The sequence below is a fragment of the Lontra canadensis genome, unplaced genomic scaffold (genome assembly GCF_010015895.1).
Source record: "Lontra canadensis isolate GAN:19392208 unplaced genomic scaffold, GSC_riverotter_1.0 scaffold30, whole genome shotgun sequence".
Lineage (NCBI taxonomy): Eukaryota > Metazoa > Chordata > Mammalia > Carnivora > Mustelidae > Lontra > Lontra canadensis.
The window spans coordinates 1-24417 of record NW_022631024.1 but is presented as its reverse complement, the minus strand read 5'-3'; the positions used below and the strand labels follow the sequence as shown (position 1 = coordinate 24417).

General features: G+C 34.6%; 1 protein-coding gene and 1 pseudogene across 1 annotated transcript in view; both read left to right on the top strand.

The window, feature by feature from the left end:
* SHOC1 (shortage in chiasmata 1) overlaps nt 1-22625 on the top strand; it is a 63015-nt gene extending 40390 nt beyond the window's left edge. Inside the window, exons 13-23 of the mRNA XM_032866349.1 lie at nt 572-985; nt 3033-3158; nt 4550-4726; nt 6739-6843; nt 9620-9798; nt 10891-10963; nt 16572-16644; nt 18168-18346; nt 20012-20129; nt 20826-20937; nt 22500-22625. Coding sequence (XP_032722240.1) covers nt 572-985; nt 3033-3158; nt 4550-4726; nt 6739-6843; nt 9620-9798; nt 10891-10963; nt 16572-16644; nt 18168-18346; nt 20012-20129; nt 20826-20937; nt 22500-22625 — 1682 coding nt within the window. The remainder of the gene's footprint in view (nt 1-571; nt 986-3032; nt 3159-4549; nt 4727-6738; nt 6844-9619; nt 9799-10890; nt 10964-16571; nt 16645-18167; nt 18347-20011; nt 20130-20825; nt 20938-22499) is intronic.
* LOC116872907 lies at nt 20651-20815 on the top strand (annotated as a pseudogene).
* Nucleotides 22626-24417: the final 1792 nt, after the last annotated feature.

Genomic DNA, 24417 nt, shown 5'->3' with positions numbered 1-24417 from the left:
TTGACTCTGGATGTTTCATGTAAATGGAATCATACAATATGTGGTCTTTTGTGATTGGCTTCTTTCATTTAGAATGTTTTTAAGATTCATCCATGTTACAGCATGTACATATCTTGTGTATTGTTTAAATATTTTTTAAATATTTTGTCAAATTTTAAATTGGCTTTCTTTTTAAATATTAAGCTATAAGAGTTCTCTGGATATATTGGATACAGTCCTTTTTCAAGTGTATGTATTGCAAGTATATTCTGCTGTTCTGTGGATTGCTTGGTACCTAAGGTTTTGACCTTTAGACTTAATTGCAAGCCTGTTAGCAATAGGGCTTTTCTGGAATTCTTTCTTTGCTTGGTAACCTAGCTCCAAGATTAAGAATAAGAGGTGCTGAATTTTTGCACTTTTAAAAAAATTTATTTTATTCAGGCCAAAATTGATTTTCAAAGCAAGAGACAAAGTACTTCTAAGGATCAAATATATTAATAAGAACTTACAAATAAAAGTTATTTTAATACCCTAGTAAGAACACTCATTTATGCATGAAAGTCATTTAGGTATTTTTATTTTCTGTTTTCAGCATGGCTAGAGCAAAAAAGTTGTTCTTCACCTATTGTACTTATTAATGAGACATCTACAAATGATCATTTATTACTTCCACAAAAGATTTCATCTCTGGCAGAAGTATCAGACCTGTGTTTTTCTGATGACAATTTATCTGTTAAACAACCAACAAAAGAAGAAAAACCAAAGAATGATCTAGAACTAGTTGATAGAATAAGCCAAAATAAAGAACATGAAGATTACTTAGAACTTGACTGCACAGTACCATCTATTGAACCATCTTCCTCTCCAAAAATTGATAAAGCATCTTTTAAACATGGTAAAAAATGGGAGAATGATTTGGACCTTTTGAGTGACTTTATTACACTGCGAAATAAATATAAGACTTGTATGTCAAAGACTGAAGTCACAGGCAGTAAAGAAAATGATGGTGGGTAATTTAGTAATATTTTGGCATAGACATAATAGCTTTAAGGACTAAATGTATAATTTACTAGAGAAGGTAAGAAAATTTAAAGATCTTTCAAACAAAATATATTCTTTTTCAAAGTCAACGAAAATGACATTCATTCATGATACTTATTGAGTATGGAGATAGATGTGGCTATTTAGGTATAGATGTGGATACGTATTTTCCAAAAAATTTATAAGTGCTTTTGAACTTGTAAGAAAAGCCACTATTTGTAAAACTTGCTTTCTGCAACTTGGCCACACAGAGTCAGTATTTCTAACTTTTATTGACCATTCTGCCATTCTTTTTTCTCTTTTAGCTGACAGTTCTCAGTATTACATTTTAATGTGTACTTAAAAACACTTTGCTCATTTGATTGCTTATTACTCTTTTAAATTTACTGAAGAGTTCTGTGTAAGTTGTAATTATTTTACGTTCACTGCTTATGACCATGTCAAAGGTAGTATGTGTCATATCATTTCATTTCTGGTAAAGAAACAGTAAGTATTCTAGAATATATTTGACATATGTTACCCAGAAGAATTAAGTGCAAAAATATTTATGTGAGAGAATTACAGCATGGTTAGGTCTTATGGTCTCATATATATATATATATTTTTTAAAGATTTTATTTATTTATTTGTCAGGGACAGAGGGAGAGAGAGCGAGCGAGCACAAGCAGACAGAGAGGCAGGCAGAGGCAGAGGGAGAAGCAGGCTCCCTGCCGAGCAAGGAGCCCGATGTGGGACTCGATCCCAGGATGCTGGGATCATGACCTCAGCCAAAGGCAGCCGCTTAACCACCTGAGCCACCCAGGCGTCCCGGTCTCATATATTATTAACATTCAATTCTGCTGTTTAGTTAGTAAGCCCACTTAACTCTTAAACTAAGTTCCTTTCTCCAGCTTAAACTTTATTAGTAAAAGAGGTAATATTTTGGTATATATTTTACTTCTTGCCTTATTTTATAGTTAATTCAGGGGCAAGAAAGAATGTTACAACTTACTGGGCCCCCTCAAAAACTTTAGTAATTCATATAATTTAATCCTAGCTATTCCAGTTATTTATAGTTAATTAAAAGCATACTTGAAAATAATAGCATAATCTAGTTTAGGATATTTTACTCCACTAATTTTCACCATGTATTTAAAACTCATATGTTAAAATCTTTTAAGATGGTATTGTGTTTTTAAAATTGCCCTGTAATTGTATTATTAACAGATAACATTACTATCTAGTTAATATAAGTAACTATAAATAATTAGTTATATATATATGTTTATATATATGTTATACATATAACATATATACATTAACTTATATATATAAAACTATAAATAGTTATATATGTAAAACTATAAATAATTATATATATATATATATATATATATATATATATTTGTAATCCTCTACAATACTCTATAATACCTAGGAAAGAAGGAAGAAAAGCGACATTTGTTGAATGTTGTATGCCAGGCACTAAAATACATATTAGAGATAAAAATGATACCATTGCTGACCTCGAGAAGCTTGCAATATAGTAGAGTAGGGTTATAGAAAAATTCCTGAGAGCTGAAAGGTGAGTGGTTAAGAATTGACCTAATTAAGAAAGGACAGAGCCAGGGAGGACTTGGGGCATAGGAGAGAATTAGTAGCAGAAGGAGGGGGTATGTAGAAAGTCATAGAGAAATGATATTGAGCTCTTTGTGCATTTTAGGTGTCAGGAACTGTACTTGGTGCTTAATCTTTATAACAATATTCAAAATAGGTATATTTATCTATATATTACATATGGGGACACTGAAGCTAGTGTCAGAACTGAGATTGAAACAGTGATTCAATGTCAAGATTCTTTCTGCTATTGCCATTCAGCACTGTGTTATATCCATCAACCTGAATAGTTGTTCAATTTAATACTGATGTGTTTCAAGGAAGAGCTTTAACAATTGTGATTGTATTACATGGAAGCATTTTAAGTAAAACAATGTTAAGTTTCCCTGAATAATGCGAATTAACATTTTTATTAGGAATTCAAGATAAAGAACATTCTTTGACTCTTCAGGAAGAAAGTCCTCCTGTTTGTACTAATAAAGCTCTAGAGAAAATAAATCAGGAAAGGATAGTGGATAATGTCATTGAAATTCAAGCATCAGGTATGCTGTATGCTTTTAAAATGCATTCTAAGTAAGTAAATTTGAAAGCCCTTTCCTGAGTATGAATCAGGACATACCCGATTTTCCATGTAATTTTTTTCACTTGTTTCAGATGTTTCTTCCTTCCATTCCTACTTTTAAGATATTCCCACACCTGAACTCCCCATTCACTGCCTCTTCTTCTTTCCATTTCCCTGCTCCAGTCCACTCACTGTTATTTCTTCCTTCATTTAAATTGCTGCTTCCCTACGTTCCTCAGACAACAGCAAACTGCTGCTGCTGAGACACTTAGGCCCAGTCAGAAGAATGAACTGCTGAGGCTTACTCCCTCTGTTCTCTTACCCACCATCAGGGTGATGTTAAAGAAGCTATTATTGTGTCCTATACTGATTAAAATTTTTGCCTCTGCTGTGAAGAATATTCCTTGACTCCTAAAGAATAGTCTGCTTAGGGACGCCTGGGTGGCTCAGTTGGTTAAGCGGCTGCCTTCGGCTCAGGTCATGATCCCAGCGTCCTGGGATCGAGTCCCACATCGGGCTCCTTGCTTGGCAGGGAGCCTGCTTCTCCCTCTGCCTCTGTCTGCCTGTGCTCGCTCGCTCTCTCTCCCTCTGTCTCTGACAAATAAATAAATAAAATCTTAAAAAAAAAAAAAAAAGAATAGTCTGCTTAAGAACATCATGCTCATTATTAAAATCAATAAGGAAATATGACACTAGTTTCTAGTATCTTTTCAATTCTTTGGTTCAGTTTTATTTATGACCTTTAGATGATAATGCAAATCTTAAAGTATTGCTATTCTAGTGAAAACTAGAAACAATTTGTCATTGTGGTAACTTTGTTCAGCTTAAGGTTGTAAGCTAATTGTGGAGGGAAAAGAAAAAAAATGTAATTCTCTTTATATGGCTCCTCATGTTTGCCATGCCAAATTAGTTACTGAATACACATTTAATAGGCAGAATAACCATTAAATTATGCAAATTCTACAGAAGGTTTTTGTTTTATTTTGTTGTTATGAGTTTATTTAGAATAAATATCCTAAATGAACCTCTATACAGTCTCATGATTTTTAATTCAGAAAATAATTTGGAAGTAGTTCAGTTTTCCATCAAGTGACATGTTTAATTGGTTTGTCAAAAGGAGCATGCCATCCTTTTTTTTTTTTTTTAAGATTGTATTTATTTAAGTGAGAGAGAATGAGAGAGAGCATGAGAGGGAGAGTGTCAGAAGGAGAAGCAGAGTCCCTGCTGAGCAGGGAGCCTGATGCAGGACTTGATCCTGAGACTTCAGGATCATGACCTGAACCAAAGGCAGTTGCTTAACCAACTGAGCCACCCGGGTGCCCAGCATGCCACCCTTATAAAACGCTATCTTTAATGCTTTTATTTTCACAGATAGCCAGTGCCAAGCATTCTGTCTCTTAGAAGCAGCAGCTACTCCTATTTTAAAAAAACTTGTAGGCCTCTGTACTCTCCCTGCTGCTAATTGGACATTTGCCACTGTCATTTTTGACCAAACAAGATTCCTCCTAAAGGAACAAGAAAAAGTAATAAGTGATGCTATTCAGCAAGGTGAGTACAAATAAAATCATGTTATTTAAAAGGATAAAAACGTATGGGTTATTGTATCAAATGAGTAAAAATTGAATATAGAAGGTATAGAAATTAGTCATGGATGAAGGCATCACTTTAATTCAGAATATGATACTATAAACTAATACTGGAGGGTGAGCTAAGTAAGAGAAAAAGGTAACAAATACCATCTGGCATTGCTTCTCAGTAATGCTCCTAATTGACATATATTACTTGACAGATTCCTATTGCAAAAAACTAAATTAACTCTCTATTATGAACATCTGAACCACCTGTTCCCTCCTCAGGTAGGGGGGAGGTTAAAAATAGATTAATTAAAGTCAATCCTGGACTTTTCTTCTGGCCAAGAATGGAGTTTTCAGGAAAAAAAGAAAAGACAAAGGCAAAATACATGAAACCAGTTTTTAAGACCCTAGACATCAGGCAGTGAAGAACAGTGATTTCTGAGATATGGGAAACAAGTAAGGTGAGCCCTACTATTGCCCTAGCTTACTCCCTTGAAAAAGTCCACCAGGCCATAGCACAAGGACAAATAGTAGGAACAGAGCCCAGTGGACATTCTGTGTTGAGGCAACAGAACTGACTGTGATCATGATCTCAGGGTCCTGGAATTGAGCCCAGGGTCCAGCTCTGCAGTTAGCTGGGAGTCTGCTTGAGGGTTCCCTCTCCCCCTCTCCCGTGGTCCCTCCCCGCCACACTATCTTTCTCTCTTAAATAAATAAATCTTTAAAAAAATAAAATGAAATACTGAAAGAAAAAAATCCTAGTATAGAACTAGGCAAACATACATTATGAAAGCAAAAGTGAGGGGCACCTGGGTGGCTCAGTTGGTTAAGCGTCTGCCTTCAGCTGAGGTCATGATCTCAGGGTTCTGGGATCAAGTCCCGTGTCAGGCTCTCTGCTCAGCAGGGAGCCTGCTTCCCCGTCTCTCTCTGCCTGCCTCTCTACCTACTTGTGATCTCTCTGTGTCAAATAAATAAATTAAATCTTAAAAAAAAAAAAGCAAAGGTGAAATAAAGATGTTTCATACATACAAAAACTAAAAGAATTTATCAGCTGCAAATCTGCACTCTAAGAGATGTTCAAGAAATACTCTCCTAAAGAAGAAAAATGATACCAAATCTGGTTTCTCTACCCTGTTCTCATCCCTTCCAGGTCATCTTGTTTCCACAAGTCCTTATAGGGGCTGTATATACTACTCATAAATGGTTCTCCTGTTGCCTCTTGGTTCCCAGTGACTACTTCATATTTGCCTTGATCTTTATTGATTGATTAGATGAGTACTTTTCAAACTTTTTAGCAGAACTTTTTATACAAATATTTCATGGGATCCCACTATATTAGAGCTTTTCTGGTTGAATTGGGGCAGTGGCCTAGATTCCTTATCTTTTTGGTTTCACTTTTGCACACAGTAAAATCCAATCTATCATCTTCAAAAAACTCTAAAACTACATGGAACACATTAAGTAGACAATTGGCCTGTCCCTATGAATACATCTCTTGCTCAAGTCATATCTTTGGACAGTTATTATTCCCAGGTATCTCTGCCTCCATTTCAAGGTATTACTTTATGTTAGGATCACCCATCTTTATCTTCACCAGTTGGCAAGTTACAAGTTTAATTTTCTTCTTGTTTTATAACTGGGAATCACTGATCTTTTTTCCTACCAAAAGTGGGAAAGCAACAAGAGTATGACCACTAAGGTTAGTCATCTGGGTTTGAATGCCAGCTCCATCATTTATTCACATGTTGGCCTTGGACAGTTACTTAACCTTGTTCGGACTGTTTTCTCATCCAAAAAATGAGGTTCACAATAAACTTGTCTGACAGGGTTATCATTATAGATTCAGTGGAATACCAGCTTACATACAGCCTGGTACATAGTAAGCACCTAATAAAGAATGTTAGCTATTATTGTTAAGCATTCTGATACATATTCTAAAATTCTGATGTGCATCTTATGTTTTTAAATATGTTTCTGCTTGCTTAGGTACAAACGATGAAAAAGAATTGACGTTCAAGCATGCTGCTCTCTTACATCTTCTGGTAACAATTAGAGATGTCCTTTTAACATGTAGCTTGGACACAGCATTGGGTTAGTGGGGGAAATTTTTATTTCCCCTTTTCTTCCTATTGAAATATTTCATCTGAAATAACTTACTTTTCTGAAAAAGATGCACCTTATAAGAAATTATTTAGCCTCTTTTACTTCCACATTAAGCTTTATATACATTTTGACATAATTATAATAGAATATATGTTTTATTCTGCCTGTATTCTTTAAAAGAAACAATTTGTAATAAATATCATCACTTAGAAAAATAGGTTTAGGATTCTCTAATCTAGGCCTGAATTACAGAGTCATAATGTCTTAAACAGATTTGATTGTATAATCATTGTCATATACTACTTTTTAATGTAAGATATTTTGCCATGTACATTTTAGGTCTTCATTGAATGTGGCTTTGAATCTTTGAATCTTTGCTATATATACTATATATATAGTTACATATAATATAATATATGTTACATACATATGTAATAATATATATAATATATATACTATAACCAAATTATTAATAGTAGATATTTTGTAATTTCTTTTTTTTAGTTTTTTTCTGTAAATTAGGATATGAATTACTGGAGGAATAAAAATCAAGCTATTTTGAATACATTGGAAAATTTAAAGATTTTAGAAATTTCTTCTAAACTATCAAAATCATTTAAATATTTGTCTCAATACCCTACTGCTTGAGACTCCTTGTTGCAGGATTATTTAGATTTGTTTAGTAACGGTATACTTATAGAATTGTTTTATAGTTTAGAATTTCTAGAACCTACTTGAAATATAAAGTGAAAATAATTTTACTATGATCTGTGACCCAGAGGTTTTGTTTTATCTGTGACCCAGACAAGAATGTTCTAATCCAAGGTTTTGGTAAGTACTGAGCAGCAGTGAATTACAACTGTACTCCCTCAGCAGCACTGGGAGTTATAATATTTGGCCAAGTATTATATTAGTATTATCTGGCCAAGTATTAAAACTAAATTACAGTTATTTTTAGAAAGCCCAACGTGGTACTTTTCCTCCAATTAAACCACTTGGGTGTTGATGCTGGATTTGGTTGTTTTATCTCCATCCCCAGACAAGTATGGACTGGGGACTCTCACCCTAGTTTACAGTACCTGAAATTGGTGTCAGGGCGTAGTTTTACATGCCCCTCTGTTTAGTCACCTGTCTTCATTATACTTTTCAGCTTCCGTAAAAGATCATCAGTTCTTTCAAAAGCTAAGCTGATTGTTAAAGCGTAACATAAGGCAGAATGTCAGAATCTAGAATATCTGAGCTCCCAGTGCTGTAAAGAGAGTGCAATTTTGACTCACTATTGCTCAATACTTAGTATTAGAAAGCTAGAATTAGAGAAGTAATATTTATGGAGGATTACTTGGGATATATTCACCTTTAAGTACTTTGTACTTTCACAATCTACTCTAGGATTAGGTGAGACCATTAAGAACTATGTACTTCAGCTGAATTATTTTTGTTCCTTAAAGGAATACTTTCACCAAATCAAACTTGAGAATTGCTGTTTGGCTACCTTGAGGAACACTATGAAAGTAAAATCCTTGTTGGAAAACAAACCAAGCCATAAGGAATAACCTAGCCAGCTTGGACATTTTTAGTGGAGAGATGTCTTACTCCTCTAAACCTCTCCAAATCAAAGAACTGAGTTAGATTGTCCTCTTTTTCCTTTTTCTCTGCATAGTGGCAGAGAAAGAAAAAGATTCATGGGGGTCTGGCTGTCTGCCTGCTGCCTTCCAGAATTCTGTACTTTTCTCCCAGCTTCTGGTTTTCTACCTCTCCCAAGCTAGGAAGTTAATGAGTTTCAAGATTAAAGGTATAAAGTTTCACTCTTGAGGTTTAACCCAGAAATAAATTCAGTATTGTGTAACGGGCATTAGAGCAGCAGTATGTACTAATGGCACAAAGGATCAAGACTGTTACCCTTAAAGCTGAATATTTGTTTAAAAACAAGTAGGAGTTTGCCAAGAAAAGAAAGGATGAAAGGGTATTATAGGCAGAATTGAGAGCCTGGAAGAATGACCCAGTGGGTATGCTGCATGTAGCTAAATTGAAGAGAATAAGGTAGAAAGGAATAGGAACTAAGCCTGAAGACATAACAAAGAAACAAATCATGAATAGCCTTTTAGGCTGCACAAAAGAGTTCAGACCTTATCCTGTAGATGATAGCGAGCCATTGAAACCGGGTGCTACTGGCTTGGGCTTCTCTTTCAGAAGATGAGGTCTAGAGAAGCGGGAAGAGCTTTTAGGCAGAAATCCCTGAGAAAGAGTCTAGATTTAATGAATATGAACTTTCAGGGATTGGTCTCAGGATTCTGTTTAGAAACTGCTTTAGTGAGTCTGAATTTAGGCTCTGCTCTTTTAGCAGCTCTATAAATGAATTATGCATAAGTATCATGGATTATATCCCAGGAGTTTATAGACTAATGAGATTGACATATACATACATAAGAAATCAAGTACAAAATCTCTATAGATAAAATACCAAGAAAATTCCAATGAAGTGACATTTCCATAGGACTTGCATGTAAGTGTAGACCAAGCCAGAAGGCAGGAAAAGATGGGGTATATTCAGAGGATATATAGAGTATGTCATTATGTAGCTTAAAAGAAGACATTTGGTATTATTTTTCAGCTTCACTCAGTTTTAAGGTTTTCATTAGTCAATATCTTTAATCAAAATCGGAAAAAGATTAAAGGAAATTTTAACTCTGTTATGACGCATGGCTTTTCTCAAAGAACAAAAAGATATGCCTTCCCGCATTCCCCCCACTTTTGTTTTTAACAGGATATTTGTCAAATGCAAAAGATATCTACAAAAGCATTTTAGGCTCCTATTTAGATGACATTTGCAGACAGCTGGAGATTGTACAGTTTATTAGGGAAAAAAAGCCTGAAACCAACCACAAGATACAAGAACTACAATGTCAGATACTAAATTGGATGCAAAGTGGACAACAGATTAAGGTAAGTGCTGGAATAAAGCGGATGACAGTAATCAGCTTAAACAAGAATTGAATGTCAGATAAATTTTTGCATTTAACTCTGAAATTATGAAATAGTCTAGACTATTTCTAGAGAAAACCTTGATCGTTTTCTCTTTAAGTAAGTTAACAAAACAGAATTAGACCCAGAGAAAGGATGATTTGCATCATTGTTCATGTATCTTGAATTTAAAAATACTTTCATTTTTATTATACGCAGTTTTCTATGAATTGGTTCTCCAAGTCTCAAAACTGTTGTCTGGTATGTCTAAATTCATGAAAATATACCAAATAACTGAACTACAATAATTAATTTTAGATATTGAGCCAGAAGCTTATCTTATGTGATTCTATTAAAAAAGCATTAACTTATGTTTTGGATCATATTGGAAATTTTCGTCCACCCTACCTCAAGCATATGAAGGTTACATTGATAAAGACTTACGAGGAAAGACTTTCTTAAATGTTTTCAAGCTGAAAAACATTTCAAATGCTTTATGCTAAATCTGGACACAAATTTGTCCTTTTTCTTCCTTTTTTTTTCTTTGTCCCTCCTGTGTCTTTGTCTCCAGCTCTGTGGTTACTTAGATAACTTGCTTATCATTAAAATAAAGTAAATTAATCAGTAAGAAATTTAAAAATTGTTGTTTATTTGTTGTACTCTCCCCCCACTCAACCAAAAAAAAAAAACAAAACAAAAAACAAAACTATAATGATAACTAGGAAAGTATAGCAACAAATCATTGATTTTTTCCCACTAGTTCAAACTTGTCTGGGTTGAATTTAACACAAGCAATGCTGGTAAAAACAATTTATGTATACAGTCACCCTTATGGGAGTACATGAATGCTAAAAATGCCCCACTCCAGAATATTTTCCTAATTGATATTTGATCTTACCAGAATTTATTCCTTTGTGTTTAAGCACTGATATCTTTTACAGCACAAATATTTACTTGGTAATCTTTTTGTCAATAGTTTTATGTAACCATTGAAGCTTGTTATTTTATCACAGTAGCAAAACTATGAAAAAGAATAATTATTCAGATATATATGAAATTCTTGTTTTTGATCAGGTGCTGATTATAATAAGAATGGACTCAGATGGTGAAAAACATTTACTCATAAAAATCCTTAACAAAATGGAAGGTAGGGAGTTTTAAATTATGCCTCATTTGATAACAGATGTTTGAAACATATGAAAAAGTAGTGATCTAAGTTTTTAAATTAAGATATACTAACATAGGGGCACCTGGGTGGCTCAGTGGTTTAAGCCTCTGCCTTCAGCTCAGGTCATGATCTCAGGGTCCTGGGATCGAGCCCCGCATCAGGCTCTCTGCTTAGCAGGGAGCCTGCTTCCTCCTCTCTCTCTCTGCCTGCCTCTCTGCCTACTTGTGATCTCTGTCAAATAAATAAATAAAATAAAATAAAATAAAATAAAATAAGATATACTAACATAAAATTCATTCTTTAAAAGTATATAACTCAATGGAATCTAACCAGTTTTTAAATAAATCTGGACTTTAAGTCTGCAATATAAATATACTATAATGTATTTATATGTACATGATCTATACTTTTGTGTTTATTATTATTATCAATTGATACCTTTTATTGATTGTCCAATAGTTACTAAACGATTCTGTATTCTTACAACGACTCTATAAATCAGTTTTACAAAGAAAAAAGCTCAAGTTCATAGAGGTATTGTAACATGCCGCACATCACAGGTACTAAGTGAGATAATCAGGATTTAAACCAAGGTCTGTCTTATTCTAGTGTCATTCTTCAACCCTTCTACCAACTATTGGTCTCTCTGCCAACCTTTTCCACCTTGTGCCATGGAACCCATTGCTTATATGTAAACCCTTTTCCTTTTTTATCTCCTTGTCTTAAGTGAACCCAGCTTTCCGCAGTTGATACAGCCTCCTCTGTATCCCTTTCATATAGAAGCTGATAATTCTCTCCCTCTTATATATGATATATATATATATGTGTGTATGTGTGTATATATATACACACACATATATACATATATATACACACACACATGTGTATAGATTTAGATATAGATATAGATATACACATACCAATCATAGGATTGAAAGGGCCATTTCTTGCTTTCCATTATCCTTTCCAAAATATTATTTCTCAGGGCACCTGGGTGGCTCAGTCATTAAGCATCTGCCTTCGCCTCAGGTCATGATCCCAGGGTTCTGGGATCAAGTACCACATTGGGCTCCCTGCTCAGTGGGAAACCTGCTTCTCCCTCTCCCACTCCTCCTGTTGTGCTCTCTCTCTCACTCTCTCTCAAATAAATAAATAAAACCTTAAAAAAAACCAACAACATTATTTCTCTATCATCTGAGGCTATGCCATATTACCACAGCATTGTCTTGCCATCATCTAGTAACCACCCACGCATTCCCGGACAGTTGTGCACCTGGTTCATGGTATTCTTTCCACTCCTAGTCCTGCCATTATCCTAGGTGTCTTTAATGTGAAGCTCATTCAACACCTTGTTGTTTGTACAAGGTCAACACCTTGACCTTGTAGTTTCATTGACCTCCACAGGAGTAATAGTATTCACTTTTTGGTTATGCCATCAACCGTGTAATAGTGCAGAATTGTGCTACTTCTGAACTTTAAACTCTGATACATTTGTCTCTGTCCACAACTGTCTTACCTCTTCCATGATCTTCAGCAACTTAGAGATCTGTAATCAGTCAACTCCTTTCTTATAATCAATTAACTCCTCAGCATTTTTCCTCTTTCCAGACTTGGTGATGTGCCCATGACTTTAATCAATCTTGTCCTTCTGCTGTACCTTCCATTTACTCTCAGCTCTGAATCCATCAAGACATTTAACCCCTCTGTTCCTATACACAAGTTCCTGAGCATTATCAGAGAAAATCAGGTAATTTAATACCACTACAAACTTAACTTCTCTGATCTTTAATGGTCTCTTAATACTTCTTAACAACCTTTCATCTTACAACCTACCATCTACAAACTTACCTTCATTTCTTCTGTTCTTTTATCTTTTCCTTTCTTTGTAAAGGAGGTGAACCTCCTCCTTTTGAAAACCAGTTTTTCACTTTTGCCTTGGATCCCATGTCTTCTTGCATCAGTGTTCCTCCATCAGTTATTTCCTTGCCCAACCTTCCTCTCCAAAGACTCTTCCTTAATCTTTAAGCCATCCAGTATTAAAAATAAAATACCAGGGGTACCTGGGTGGCTCAGTCATTGAGCATCTGCCTTCAGCTCGGGTCATGATCCCACGATCCTAGGATCGAGCCTTGCTTTGGGCTCCCTGCTTGGTGGGAAGCCTGCTTCTCCCTATCCCTCTGCTGGTGTTCCCTCTCTCCCTGTGTGTCTCTCTCTGTCAAATAAATAAATAAAATCTTAAAATAAAATAAAATACCACCCTCAACCTATATCACCCTTTATTTACTATTTCTCTGCCCTCCATACCATCTCCAAATATACCTTTGCTGTAACCCTACTGTTATGCCCAAGTTTTCGTGTCCGAGAGACTACCAAGGAGCCAACACCAATGCAATCACATGAGGGTTTATTTGACAAGCTTAAGTATACCCGATACAGCGGAGTAGGGACTTGGACCCCGAACCGGATTACAGTCAGAAGTTTTTAAAGGCAGAGTGGGGGTGAACTTGGCAGTAGATAATTGGGCCATGACTGCTGGCTCAGCAGTAGGTGAGGACAAAGGGGATGTTCAGAAGAGCTATCAGGGTAAAAAAGACTGTCAGGATATTGGAGGCCTGGTTATTATCAAATTAAGGCCGTTTCTCCCTTTGATGAGGCACTGACATGACGACAATTGGGAGTTTCTTGGTGGAATGTCACATTTCTCCTATCAAGCGTTCTTGTTAGTGAGATTTAGGTTTAACTTTGTTTGCATTTTCTTCCGCCTCAGCCTCCTTCAGTTTTATGGAGGGGAGGGCGATGTTAGGGCTAGACTGGAGGTGGATACAGCCTTGTTTTTCTCGGCCTCCACACCTACCAAGCTATTTATCATGCTGTTTCCTATATTATGCTTCCTGTTCCTGCTATCAGAATGTTCTTCTCCCTTCTTTAGCAGCTAACTCCTACACAACCTTTAAAAATTAGTTAAAACATTTGTTCATGTAAATGCTTTCCCCTGTGCTCTTAGTGTATTATGTGCATAATTTTAAGGCACTACTTGCCATCCTAGGCTATAACAACTGATTCTATTTTCTTTTCCTTACCAGCATGTCACCTTCTGGAGGGTAAGGACCATGCCCTAATTTGTATTCCCAGCACCCACAGAAATGTCTGGAATATAGAAGGAACTTAATAAAAATGAATTGAATAACTGAACTAACGAATGCCTCTCTATATACATAGTAGACTGAGACTAGTGAAAAAAATTGAACTGAATTATATACAAATATTACAAATGTCGGCTTATCAGTGCTCTTGGTAAAATTAACTTTTAAATTATAGTAATATGAGAATGGAAGTCTCTTTCCAATAGAACTTTATAAGGTGCTATTTCTAGACATTATCATATGTCTAGAGTCCAAATTTGCAAGCTTGCGTCTTATTATTTCATCCAGGTTTCCTGTCCTGGGAAGATGAGGTCTTATCCACCAAATTCACAATATTTTACTAGTACCAAAAATTTTAAAGTAGTAGTTGACAATTGGTGAGGCTTGAACTTGACACACGTGTCTGGAATCGGGGTAACTGAAAACATTTTTTTTAATTAGGAAAGTGCTAAGCAATGTAGCATTATGAAACAAAGGGATTTAGGTTACTGAAGTAATACTTTTGTAAAGAGACTGAGGAAATATTCCTGCCCCATAGAGAAGATTACTTAAACCTACTTAATGGGGCACCCTTTCTTTTGGTGTACTTAAGACACATGGACAAACTATTATTGTATGTATCACTTCTTATCTAGGCTATTAATAGTTATATTAATAGGCTATTATTGGGCTATTATTAATAGGCTATTAATAGTATTAATAATATCAATAATAGAAATTATTTCTTTTGGCTTTGGGGATTATATCAACACTACTCTATTTTTTTTTCAAAAAGGTTTACTGACACAAAAATATTTTACTCCTTAAGCTGAAAAAATGTTTTTTATGTCTTTCTAATGCACAGCTATCCTCTATGTCTAGGAGTGAGGCCTTCTTTTTCTGTCTAGTGTTAGCAAGTAGAAATGTGGTTTCATCTTCTCTGTGCTTGCAAGATCCTAGAAATGCTTTTAGCAAGTAATCTGCTTTAAGATTATAGCTAAGACAAATCAGCTAAAGAGATTAGGTTTTAAATAGTTTGAGTTTGGGGTGCCTGGCTGGCTCAGTGGGTGGACCATGCAACTCTTGATCTCAACATTGTGAGTTTGAACCCCACGTTGGTTGTAGAGACTGCTTAAAAATAAAATCTTTTAAAATAATAATATGATTTTATAAATTTATATAAAAAGAGAAACACTACTCATCCTCTTCTTATTGCTACCAAAACTATTGACATATCAAGCCAAGTAAACATAAAATTATTAAGCATTACTCTGTCATTATCACATATGCCTTTGTCAACTTTACAACTGACAAAAGTACACCAATAGAGTGTAAAATTTATTTTAACTAGAATTAGCTATTCTTAAACCAATGATATCTACCAAAAATAAACTGTATTGTGGCTACAGAATTTTTAAAAATTTATTTTATTTTGCTAAAAAATCAGTAACATAAGAAACTTAAATTATGATTAAGAAGCAGAAGTGAATCTAGGGGCACCTGGGTGGCTCAGTGGGTTAAGACCTCTGCCTTTGGCTCAGGTCGTGATCTCAGGGTCCTGGGATCGAGCCCCGCATCGGGCTCTCTGCTTAGGGGGGAGCCTGCTTCCTCCTCTCTCTCTGCCTGTCTCTCTGACTACTTGTGATCTCTGTCTGTCAAATAAATAAATAAAATCTTAAAAAAAAAAAAAAAAAGCAGAAGTGAATCCAAGGAGGAGATGGCACCCAATAGGATTTCTGCTGCTTATACAGAAAAAAGGAAAAAGGGACATAAAAATTAGTCTCTTGCTATTTAGTTACATACTTAAATTTTTGACTAGAGAAAAGGTAAAATCAACCAGGGTTTTTAGCAAAGTAAAATGCGCAAAATGGATGAGTGTTTAATTTGGCTACTTTAAAATTAAGACTTTGATACATTTTATTATTTTACATAATAAACTCAGAATTTCCTGCTTGTATGTAAAAAACATACACACACAACAGAAATATTGCTCAAGCTTCAAACTTTCTGATATCCACAGACAGAAGAATAATTCAACAAATTGTATTTTAAGCAGTCTCCTTGTTCAAGGCCTTTATCTCATTTTTTATAGTAATGAGATATATAAAGATTTATTTATTTATTTGAGAGAGAGAGCATGAATGGGAGGAGCAGAGGAAGAGGGAGAGAGAATCTTTTTTTTTTTTTTTTTTTTTAAGATTTTATTTATCTATTTGACAGACCGAAATCACAAGTAGGCAGAGAGGCAGGCAGAGAGAGAGGAGGAAGCAGGCTTCCTGCTGAGCAGAGAGCCCGATGTGGGGCTCGATCCCAGGACCCTGAGATCACGACCTGAGCCGAAGGCAGAGGCTTAACCCACTGAGCCACCCAGGCGCCCCAGTAATGAGATATATAACATCTAAAAATTGTCTATGAACAAAACACTGAAAAACACTTTTTTTTATTACTCTTTTTTTCCCCAACAGGTTTAACATTGACTGTCTTACATCCAAACAACAAAAGGAAAGATTTTCTGGAATCTGAAGGTGTTTTAAATGGGTAAAAATGTATTTCTTCATCTATGGGAAATAAGCATACCAGTTCCATAGGAAAAGCACAGTTTCTCCTGGAATTTAACTTTTTAAAAGGTTCAAAATCAATGTGTCTCTCCTCTTCCTGAAAAGTGTTTTACATTAGAATACTTCAACTCCAGTCATTGCCTTGTGTGTTATATATTATTGTTGTCCAGAATTTTAGTTTAATCTTGCTATAATGTCTCCCACTTATCATTATCAGTGTTACTGTTAGTACAGGAAGTACCCGTTTAGATTTACCCATGTTTATACCAGTTTGGGGGGGTTTGCTTAGCATTGTTTCTTTTATCTTCTTCCTTTCTTTTTTTTCTAAGTTTGCTTAGCATTGTTTCTTTTATCTTCTTCCTTTCTTTTGAGTTCTCCTTCTTCCTGAAGTACATCCTTTAGAAATTCTCTTGGTGAAAGCATGCTAATAATAATATTTAGTGTTGACTTATCTAAAAATGTTTTTATTTTGCCTTATTTTATGTAGAAATTTTTATTGCTAATATTGGGAGCCAGATAACAAAAAGAAGTTGTAAGTCAAATAGAAGCCCATAAAAGCATTTAACTTGTGTCTGTTATCTATTTAGATTGCTTTAGATAGAAAGCAGCAGTAGAGAATTTTCATTACAATAAGTGCTATTATATGGAATTTGAAGATAGGAAAGATAAACTTATGATATTTAAGTATCTGTTTTTTGTCATTGCTGAATTACTTATGAAGCTCATTAAGAAAAAGAAAAAACATTTCAAAGTTGTCAGGTAATATTCTATTATGTAGATCCTCAAAGATGAAACCTTACATGTGTAAAAATGGATTCTCATAGTGACTTGTCTGTTATTGGTAGGACTCAGTTAATAAAATTAGGGTCCCTTGCATTTGAGAATGTGAAGTAGTCAACAGTTTTTTAGGTCCTGTTTTTTAAAGAAATGTATGACCATAGGGGCACCTGGCTGGCTCAGTTGGAAGAGCATACAACTCCTGATCTCAGAGTTGTGAGTTTGAGCCCCACATTGGGTGTAGAGATTACTTAAAAAATAAAATCTTAAAAGGGGCACCTGGGGGCTTATTTAGTTAAACAGCTGCCTTTGGCTCAGGTCATGATTCCAGGGTCCTGGGATCAAGTTCCACATCCTCATCATTGTCATCATCATCCTCATCATCATCATACTCATTGTAGGGCTCCCTGGTCAGTGAGGAGCCTGCTTCTCCCTCTGTCCCTCCCCCACTTGGGCTGGCTCTAGCTCTAGAATAAATAAATAAAATATTTTTTTAAATCTTTAAACTTTAATTTTTAAAAAAAAATGTATGACCATCAAAAAGAAAGATAAAAAGGAATTAGCACAACTGGAGAACAAATCAACAGAAAATACACCAGTGCCTTTCCAGGATAAGCAAGTATAAACTAGAGAAGAATAAAATAGCCAAAACAATCATCTTTTGACCTTTCAAGTAAATAATGACACAAATATAATTCCATTTTCTTGGCTTTATTTTGTCTTCAGTAAAAGTTCCTGTGTAGTTGTGCATAATCAATATATTGGATCAGATTTCCCCTGGAGTAACTTCTCATTTGTGGTGGAATATAATTTTGTAGAAAACTCCTGTTGGACTAAACACTGCAAGAAATTGAATATTCCTCACAAGGTCTTCAAAGTGATTCTTCCAGACACAGTTTTACAGAGTAAGGATATAAACTAAAATCCTTTTGTTGTAGTAGAATGGAAATTGTCTGTTTTCTGCTTCTGGTCTGTGGAAAGAGAATGAGCAATGGCATTAGAGAACTTGAGTTCAAGCTCTAACCTGAGCACTCCATGTGACCTTGGGCCAGTTCTTTACCCCTTACCCTATTTTGCTCATTTGTAAAGTAAGCTTTACTGGTTATATTTGTCATCATCCCTTTACCTGCTAAATTTTACTTATTATAGCACAACTTATTATACTTATATCTAATCTTCACCTGATACTTCTATGCAATAGTATTTTTTATTGAATTTTAAGGGAAAATTCTGTTGTAGTAGGTTGACCGATTCAGAAAACTTAATGTGCAAAAAAAAAAATTATACACAAACACTTCAAAAATAATTTAAATCTCTTTTGGTTTCTTTGTATTTCTCAGCAGCACTTCATATGACTCAGGTTGTGAATTCTCACATCCATTAAATTAAAAGCCTATACACATTTAGTCCCAGTGCAAGCCTTTCAATACTTGCCGTAAGTTATTTTCTGTTCACCTCAAGTCTGAGTGGGAAGTTTGAATTCTGAGATATTCCATTTCAATGCTAAAAGTAGAGTCACCATAATGATGACTTTGTAATCTTTGAAATATAGAATTAAATGTTGGGGCGCCTGGGTGGCTCAGTCGTTAAGCGACTGCCTTCGGCTCAGGTCATGATCTCGGGGTCCTGGGGTCGAGCCCCCGCATTGGGCTCTCTGCTCAGTGGGGAGCCCGCTTCCCCCTCTCTCTCTGCCTGCTGCTCTGCCTGATTATGATCTCTCTCTGTCAAATAAATGAAATCTTAAAAAAAAAAATTAAATGTTAAATTGATTAAATGAGGGCCCCCCAAAAGATAAAAGATAAATATCCCAGTTTATATGTAGAGGCTTCTTCCATTCTCTCAAAGATGAACTTAATTGATTCAACCAATTCCTTATTTGGAGCATTTATAATGCTTCAATTTTCAACTATTGTACTCTAAGATTTATTGTAGCTTATATATTTTATTTATTTTTATATACTTGTTCTAAGAAGTAAAATGAGTTGCCAGGTCAAAGGTATACACACATTTATTTATTGCCAAATAGCCTTCCAGAAATGCTATCTCAATTCATATTTGTACAGAAAGTATAAGAGAATCCTTTCCCCAGTATCTTTACTGTAAGTAGGTATTATTATTCTTTTGAATCTTTGACAGAATTATAGGCATAAAATATTATAATATATATAATATGTTATATTATAGTTAATTAATTACAGGTGATGTCTTTGATTATCCATGTCTTTTCAGATGTGACTTGATCTTGTATAGCCATTCTTTTGTAAATTGCCTAGTAATGTTCTTTGTCCATTTATCTGTTGCTGTATTTATATTTTCCTGTTAATGTATCATATAGTAGTTTTAGTAAATTCTGTTAATGCTGTTTTATTTTTAGGTAGTAGGATAACATGTGGTTTTTATTTTATTCTTCAGACCTTTCTTTATTCTGATTTCTGATTTTTTACAATGACTGTGTTTTATTTTTGTACTACTCCTTGAACATACACTTGCTATTCTCATGTTAAGTAAAAAAGAGAAAAAGATAAAGAATGAGAAAAAAGAGAAGTATTTATAAACTTTCTGTTATTCAGGAAGCACCTTGCTGGATAGTTTTGGTGGATTTCTTTTGGAAATTCAGATTCCATATGTGTTTTTTGCATCTGAAGGACTTCTCAATACTCAAGAAATACTTCAGTTGCTAGAATCCAAGTAAGTTATTGACTTCATAACTTTAACAAAGGCATATATATCCTAAATGGCTAAACATTGTGCTATATATGTGACATATTTCTCCCTGATTTAAGTTGCAATTATATCACATAGAAATAGTTTTCCAGAGAGTTTATGTCAAGTCACACTTCTCTCCCTGTAGTATACATCATAATTACTGAATATTATCTTTTTTAGCAATATATATCAATTTTGTGAAAAAAAATTTCATTATTGTCTAAATTTATATCTTAATTTAATTTCTTTTGTTATCAGCAAATATGAACACTTTATGTGTTTTTTTCCCTGCAAATTTTATGATCATATCTTTTGGTCATTGATAATATTGAAAATGAGTATTCCTATTTAGAGGGCTTTAAATATTGCATGGGAAATAGAACTATGATGTTCTAAATGAAGTACATAAGGCAATGCACATCTCAACTAATTTGTCACATATACTGAATAAATCTTAATTTTATTCCTCAAATTTGTAAAGTGGAATAAATTGATGTATGAAAAAGCTTTCGCAGTGGCAGTATCGTAGCCAATGAGGTTTATCCGAGGCGCGATTATTGCTAATTGAAAAAGCACAGAAGTTCAAATAATTTAGTATGCAGGGGGACAATACAACTTTTCTTGAAGAATTTTTCTTAGCCATTTTATTATGTCACCCCAAAATATGGGTTTTTACAGGTATAATATCACACTAGTGGAGAGATGCTGCAGTGACTCATTGAAACTCTTTGGAGGTACGGAGTGTTATGTAGTGGTGACAGTTGATGAACACACTGCCATAATTTTGCAGGTAAAATTATACAGTAAAAAGTATAAATTAAATATAGTACAGTATATTTGACCATGTAATTTATTATTAGCTTTACTATAGAGAGCTTAACTATAATCCATTAGTGTTTTCTTCCAAAACTTTGCAAATGGACAAGTATTAACATCATCACTATGGAAAATGACTATTATCAAGCTTCTTTAATGTCTTACAATTTTTAGCATACTTTAAGACGACAAAGCAAATATGGAATCTTTAATGTTATATATTGACCTATTTTAAAATATATTTATAGAATAATTACAGTGTTGAAAGCCTTAAAAATCAAATCCTAGCCATTATGTTTCTTAAAAGGTGGTAGTAAATTAATGCATGTTTAGTAATACGGGATTTCCTCTAAGGTAAGTGGGGATTACTTGCAAGTAAGCCAGTTTGAAAAAAAAAGAAAAAAGAAAAATTCTCTTTAAAAAAACCCTATAGTTTAGAATTTAAGATGTACAAATTCTTGACTAAATCTCCCTGATATGTTTGCTTGATTGGAGTACAAATTACAAAGAAATTAATTCAGTAGGGAGCAGAAGCCAAGTTTGATGGGATGGAATATAAATTAATGGCAAATATGGTAAGGTAGAAGTCTGGTCATGAGCAAATGTTAACAGTATAAGAATTATATAATGGAAACACAAAGCTCTGTTAGAGGGTTTCTTAAGAGTTACTATGTCTTATATATTTAAAGCTTTTTAAAAAGATTTTATTTATTTGAGAGAGAGAAGGTGGGAACGAGAGAGCACAAGCTGGGGGGGGGTGGGCATCAGAGGAAGAGGGAGAAGCAAGTGCCTGCCAGAGCAGGGAGCCCAATATGGGGCCCTGTCCCAGGACCTGGGATCATGACCTGAGCCAAAGGCAGATGCTTAACCGGGTAAGTTACCCCGGTGCCCCTAAAGTTTTTTTAAAAAACAATTATTTAGGGCAAAATATCATTTGGGAAACTTTTAATTTTATTTTATTATTATTTTTAAAGATTTTATTTATTTATATGTCAGAGCGAGAGAGAGTACGTGCACAAGCAGGCAGAGAAGCAGGCTCCCTGCTGAGCAAAGAGCCTGATGCGAGACTGGATCGTAGGATGCTGGGATCATGACCTGAGCCCAAGGCAGAGGCTTAACTGACTGAGCCACCCAGGCGTCCCGAAACTTTTAATTTTAGTTCATAGTTACATGATTTAATGTTAGAGTAAGACACTTCCTGAATCATTTACTCTATCAAAAATTAATTGTATGAAGTGTGTAAACCTGGTGATTCACAGACCTGTACCCCTGGGGCTAATAATGCATTATATGTTAGTAAAAAATAAAAAATTAAAAAAATAATTAATTGTAGATCCAAGTTAGGCTCCATGCAGCCTGCTTAAGGGTTGCTAAGATTGGGGCACCTGGGTGCCCCAATATAGATATAGATATATATATATATATATATATATTACATTTAATATATATATATTAGATTATTGAAATATGGTAATAATAATTTCATAACAACTATTCAACCTAGTGAATCTTTTTATTTTATTTATTTTCTGGTAGGACCTAGAAGAATTGAACTGTGAGAAGGCATCAGACAATATCATTATGAGACTGATGGCATTATCATTCCAGTACAGCTATTGTTGGATAATCTTGTATACCAAAAAAACATTAAACTCAGAGTAAGTAAACATTTCTTCATCCACAGTCACCTTTTATTTCTTAAGTTATTTGGTCTTCCTCTTTGAATAAAAGTAGCTATGCAAATTTTCCACTTGCTTATCTAGTTCGCATTGAGTCAGGGATCTTTGAGGTGGAGGTGTGCCTATAGGGAAATAAATGGGGGGAAAAATGAAAGGAAAACAAATCAGAACTTTGGAGATGATATATTTCTGGGGGACATTCTGTGCAAATCATCCTTCTCTAGTTCACTAAGAGTTGCTGCTTTAAGTGTCTCACTTTTTATTACTTTTTAGTTCTGACTTGTCTGTTAAAAGATCCCATTCTTAAATCACCTCTCTCTAAACGCTTATTAAGTTTACCAACTAAATAGCACCTTGCTATTCTTTCTTTCATTGACATGCTTAATTAAAAATTACAAAAAATCCATGCCAAGACACTGGCTCAAGTTATCATTATATGTCCCTTCTTTCCTTCATCTCAAAATTTTATGAACCCACAGCTTCCACCTCCTTTTTTTATTCTCTGCAGTCTGGCTTTTTTCCTACATCTATACTAATCTGTCTCTCCGTGTCACTTCCACCTCCAAAAGTATTTTTATCTTTCTCTGCTTTACAGTATTGAAGACTGTTGTCAGTGCTTCCTTATCTGAAGCTCTTCAGTCCTGTGACACTTACCTTCTCTTTAACCACTTTCTCTGTCTTTACCTCTTCTTCTTCCTTGTCCCAGTCTCCACAGATACATCTAAATTCTCTTTTTATTTCTGTTCAATCCATTAGAAACCTTATTCATTGCCATAGCTTCAATTAGCATTTTTTGCCTATAATTATTATATTTATATGCAGCTGCAGTCTCTCTTTGAAATTGCTGACATGTCTCTCTAATTTTCTATTAAATATTTTCACCCTAATATTTTATAGACTCTCAAACTTAACATGTTCCAGGGTGAGTTCATTATATTTTCTATCCCTTCTGAAGCAATATCCTCTTTTTTGCCCTTTGGCTATTTATGACTTGCCTTTCTTTTAGTCACCTAAGTTAGAAAACATATCTTACAGATATAACCACTAGTCTCTTTTTTATCTATCCCCTCTCTCCATTTATATTGCCAACATCTTAGTTCAGATCTTATGTGGACTGTTAACATAGACTACCAACTGTTTTCCCACCTCATGGCTCTCCATGTTACTCTCCATAATCTGTCATACATTTGATTAATATTTCAAAAATCAAGCTCTTATTATTTCACTCTGATAAAAAGCCTTCACTGACTTCCCTATTATCTACTGAATACATACATACTATTCACCCTAATATTCAAAATCTTCAGAATATAATCCTGACCTATATTTTCAGGCTTAATTTTCACTGTTTTCCATTTCAGCCAGAAGGATTGCTCATTGGTTCAAAAATATGGTCCTTTGTTGCTTCTACTTTTGCTGATACATTTCTCTCTTTCTACAATATTCTCTATCTCCTCCAACTATTTGATCTGGTGAATCATGCCTATTTTTCAAAACCTATCCTCAAATATCACTTTTTCTATTCTATCTTTCTTTAATACCCCCATCTCATGCACACAAATAGATAGTTAATTGTGACCTCTCCATCCTCTCCATCCTTTGGACTCCTTAGCTCTCTATCTTTTCCTCTTCTTTGATACTTACCACATTTTGCTTTGTATTACCATTTTGGAGTACTTGCCCCATGGCACTGCACATTGTTTCATATAGTAGATACTTGGTAAATATTCCTTGACCCAATGAATGGATCTTTCCTACTAAATTGCAAACTGGTC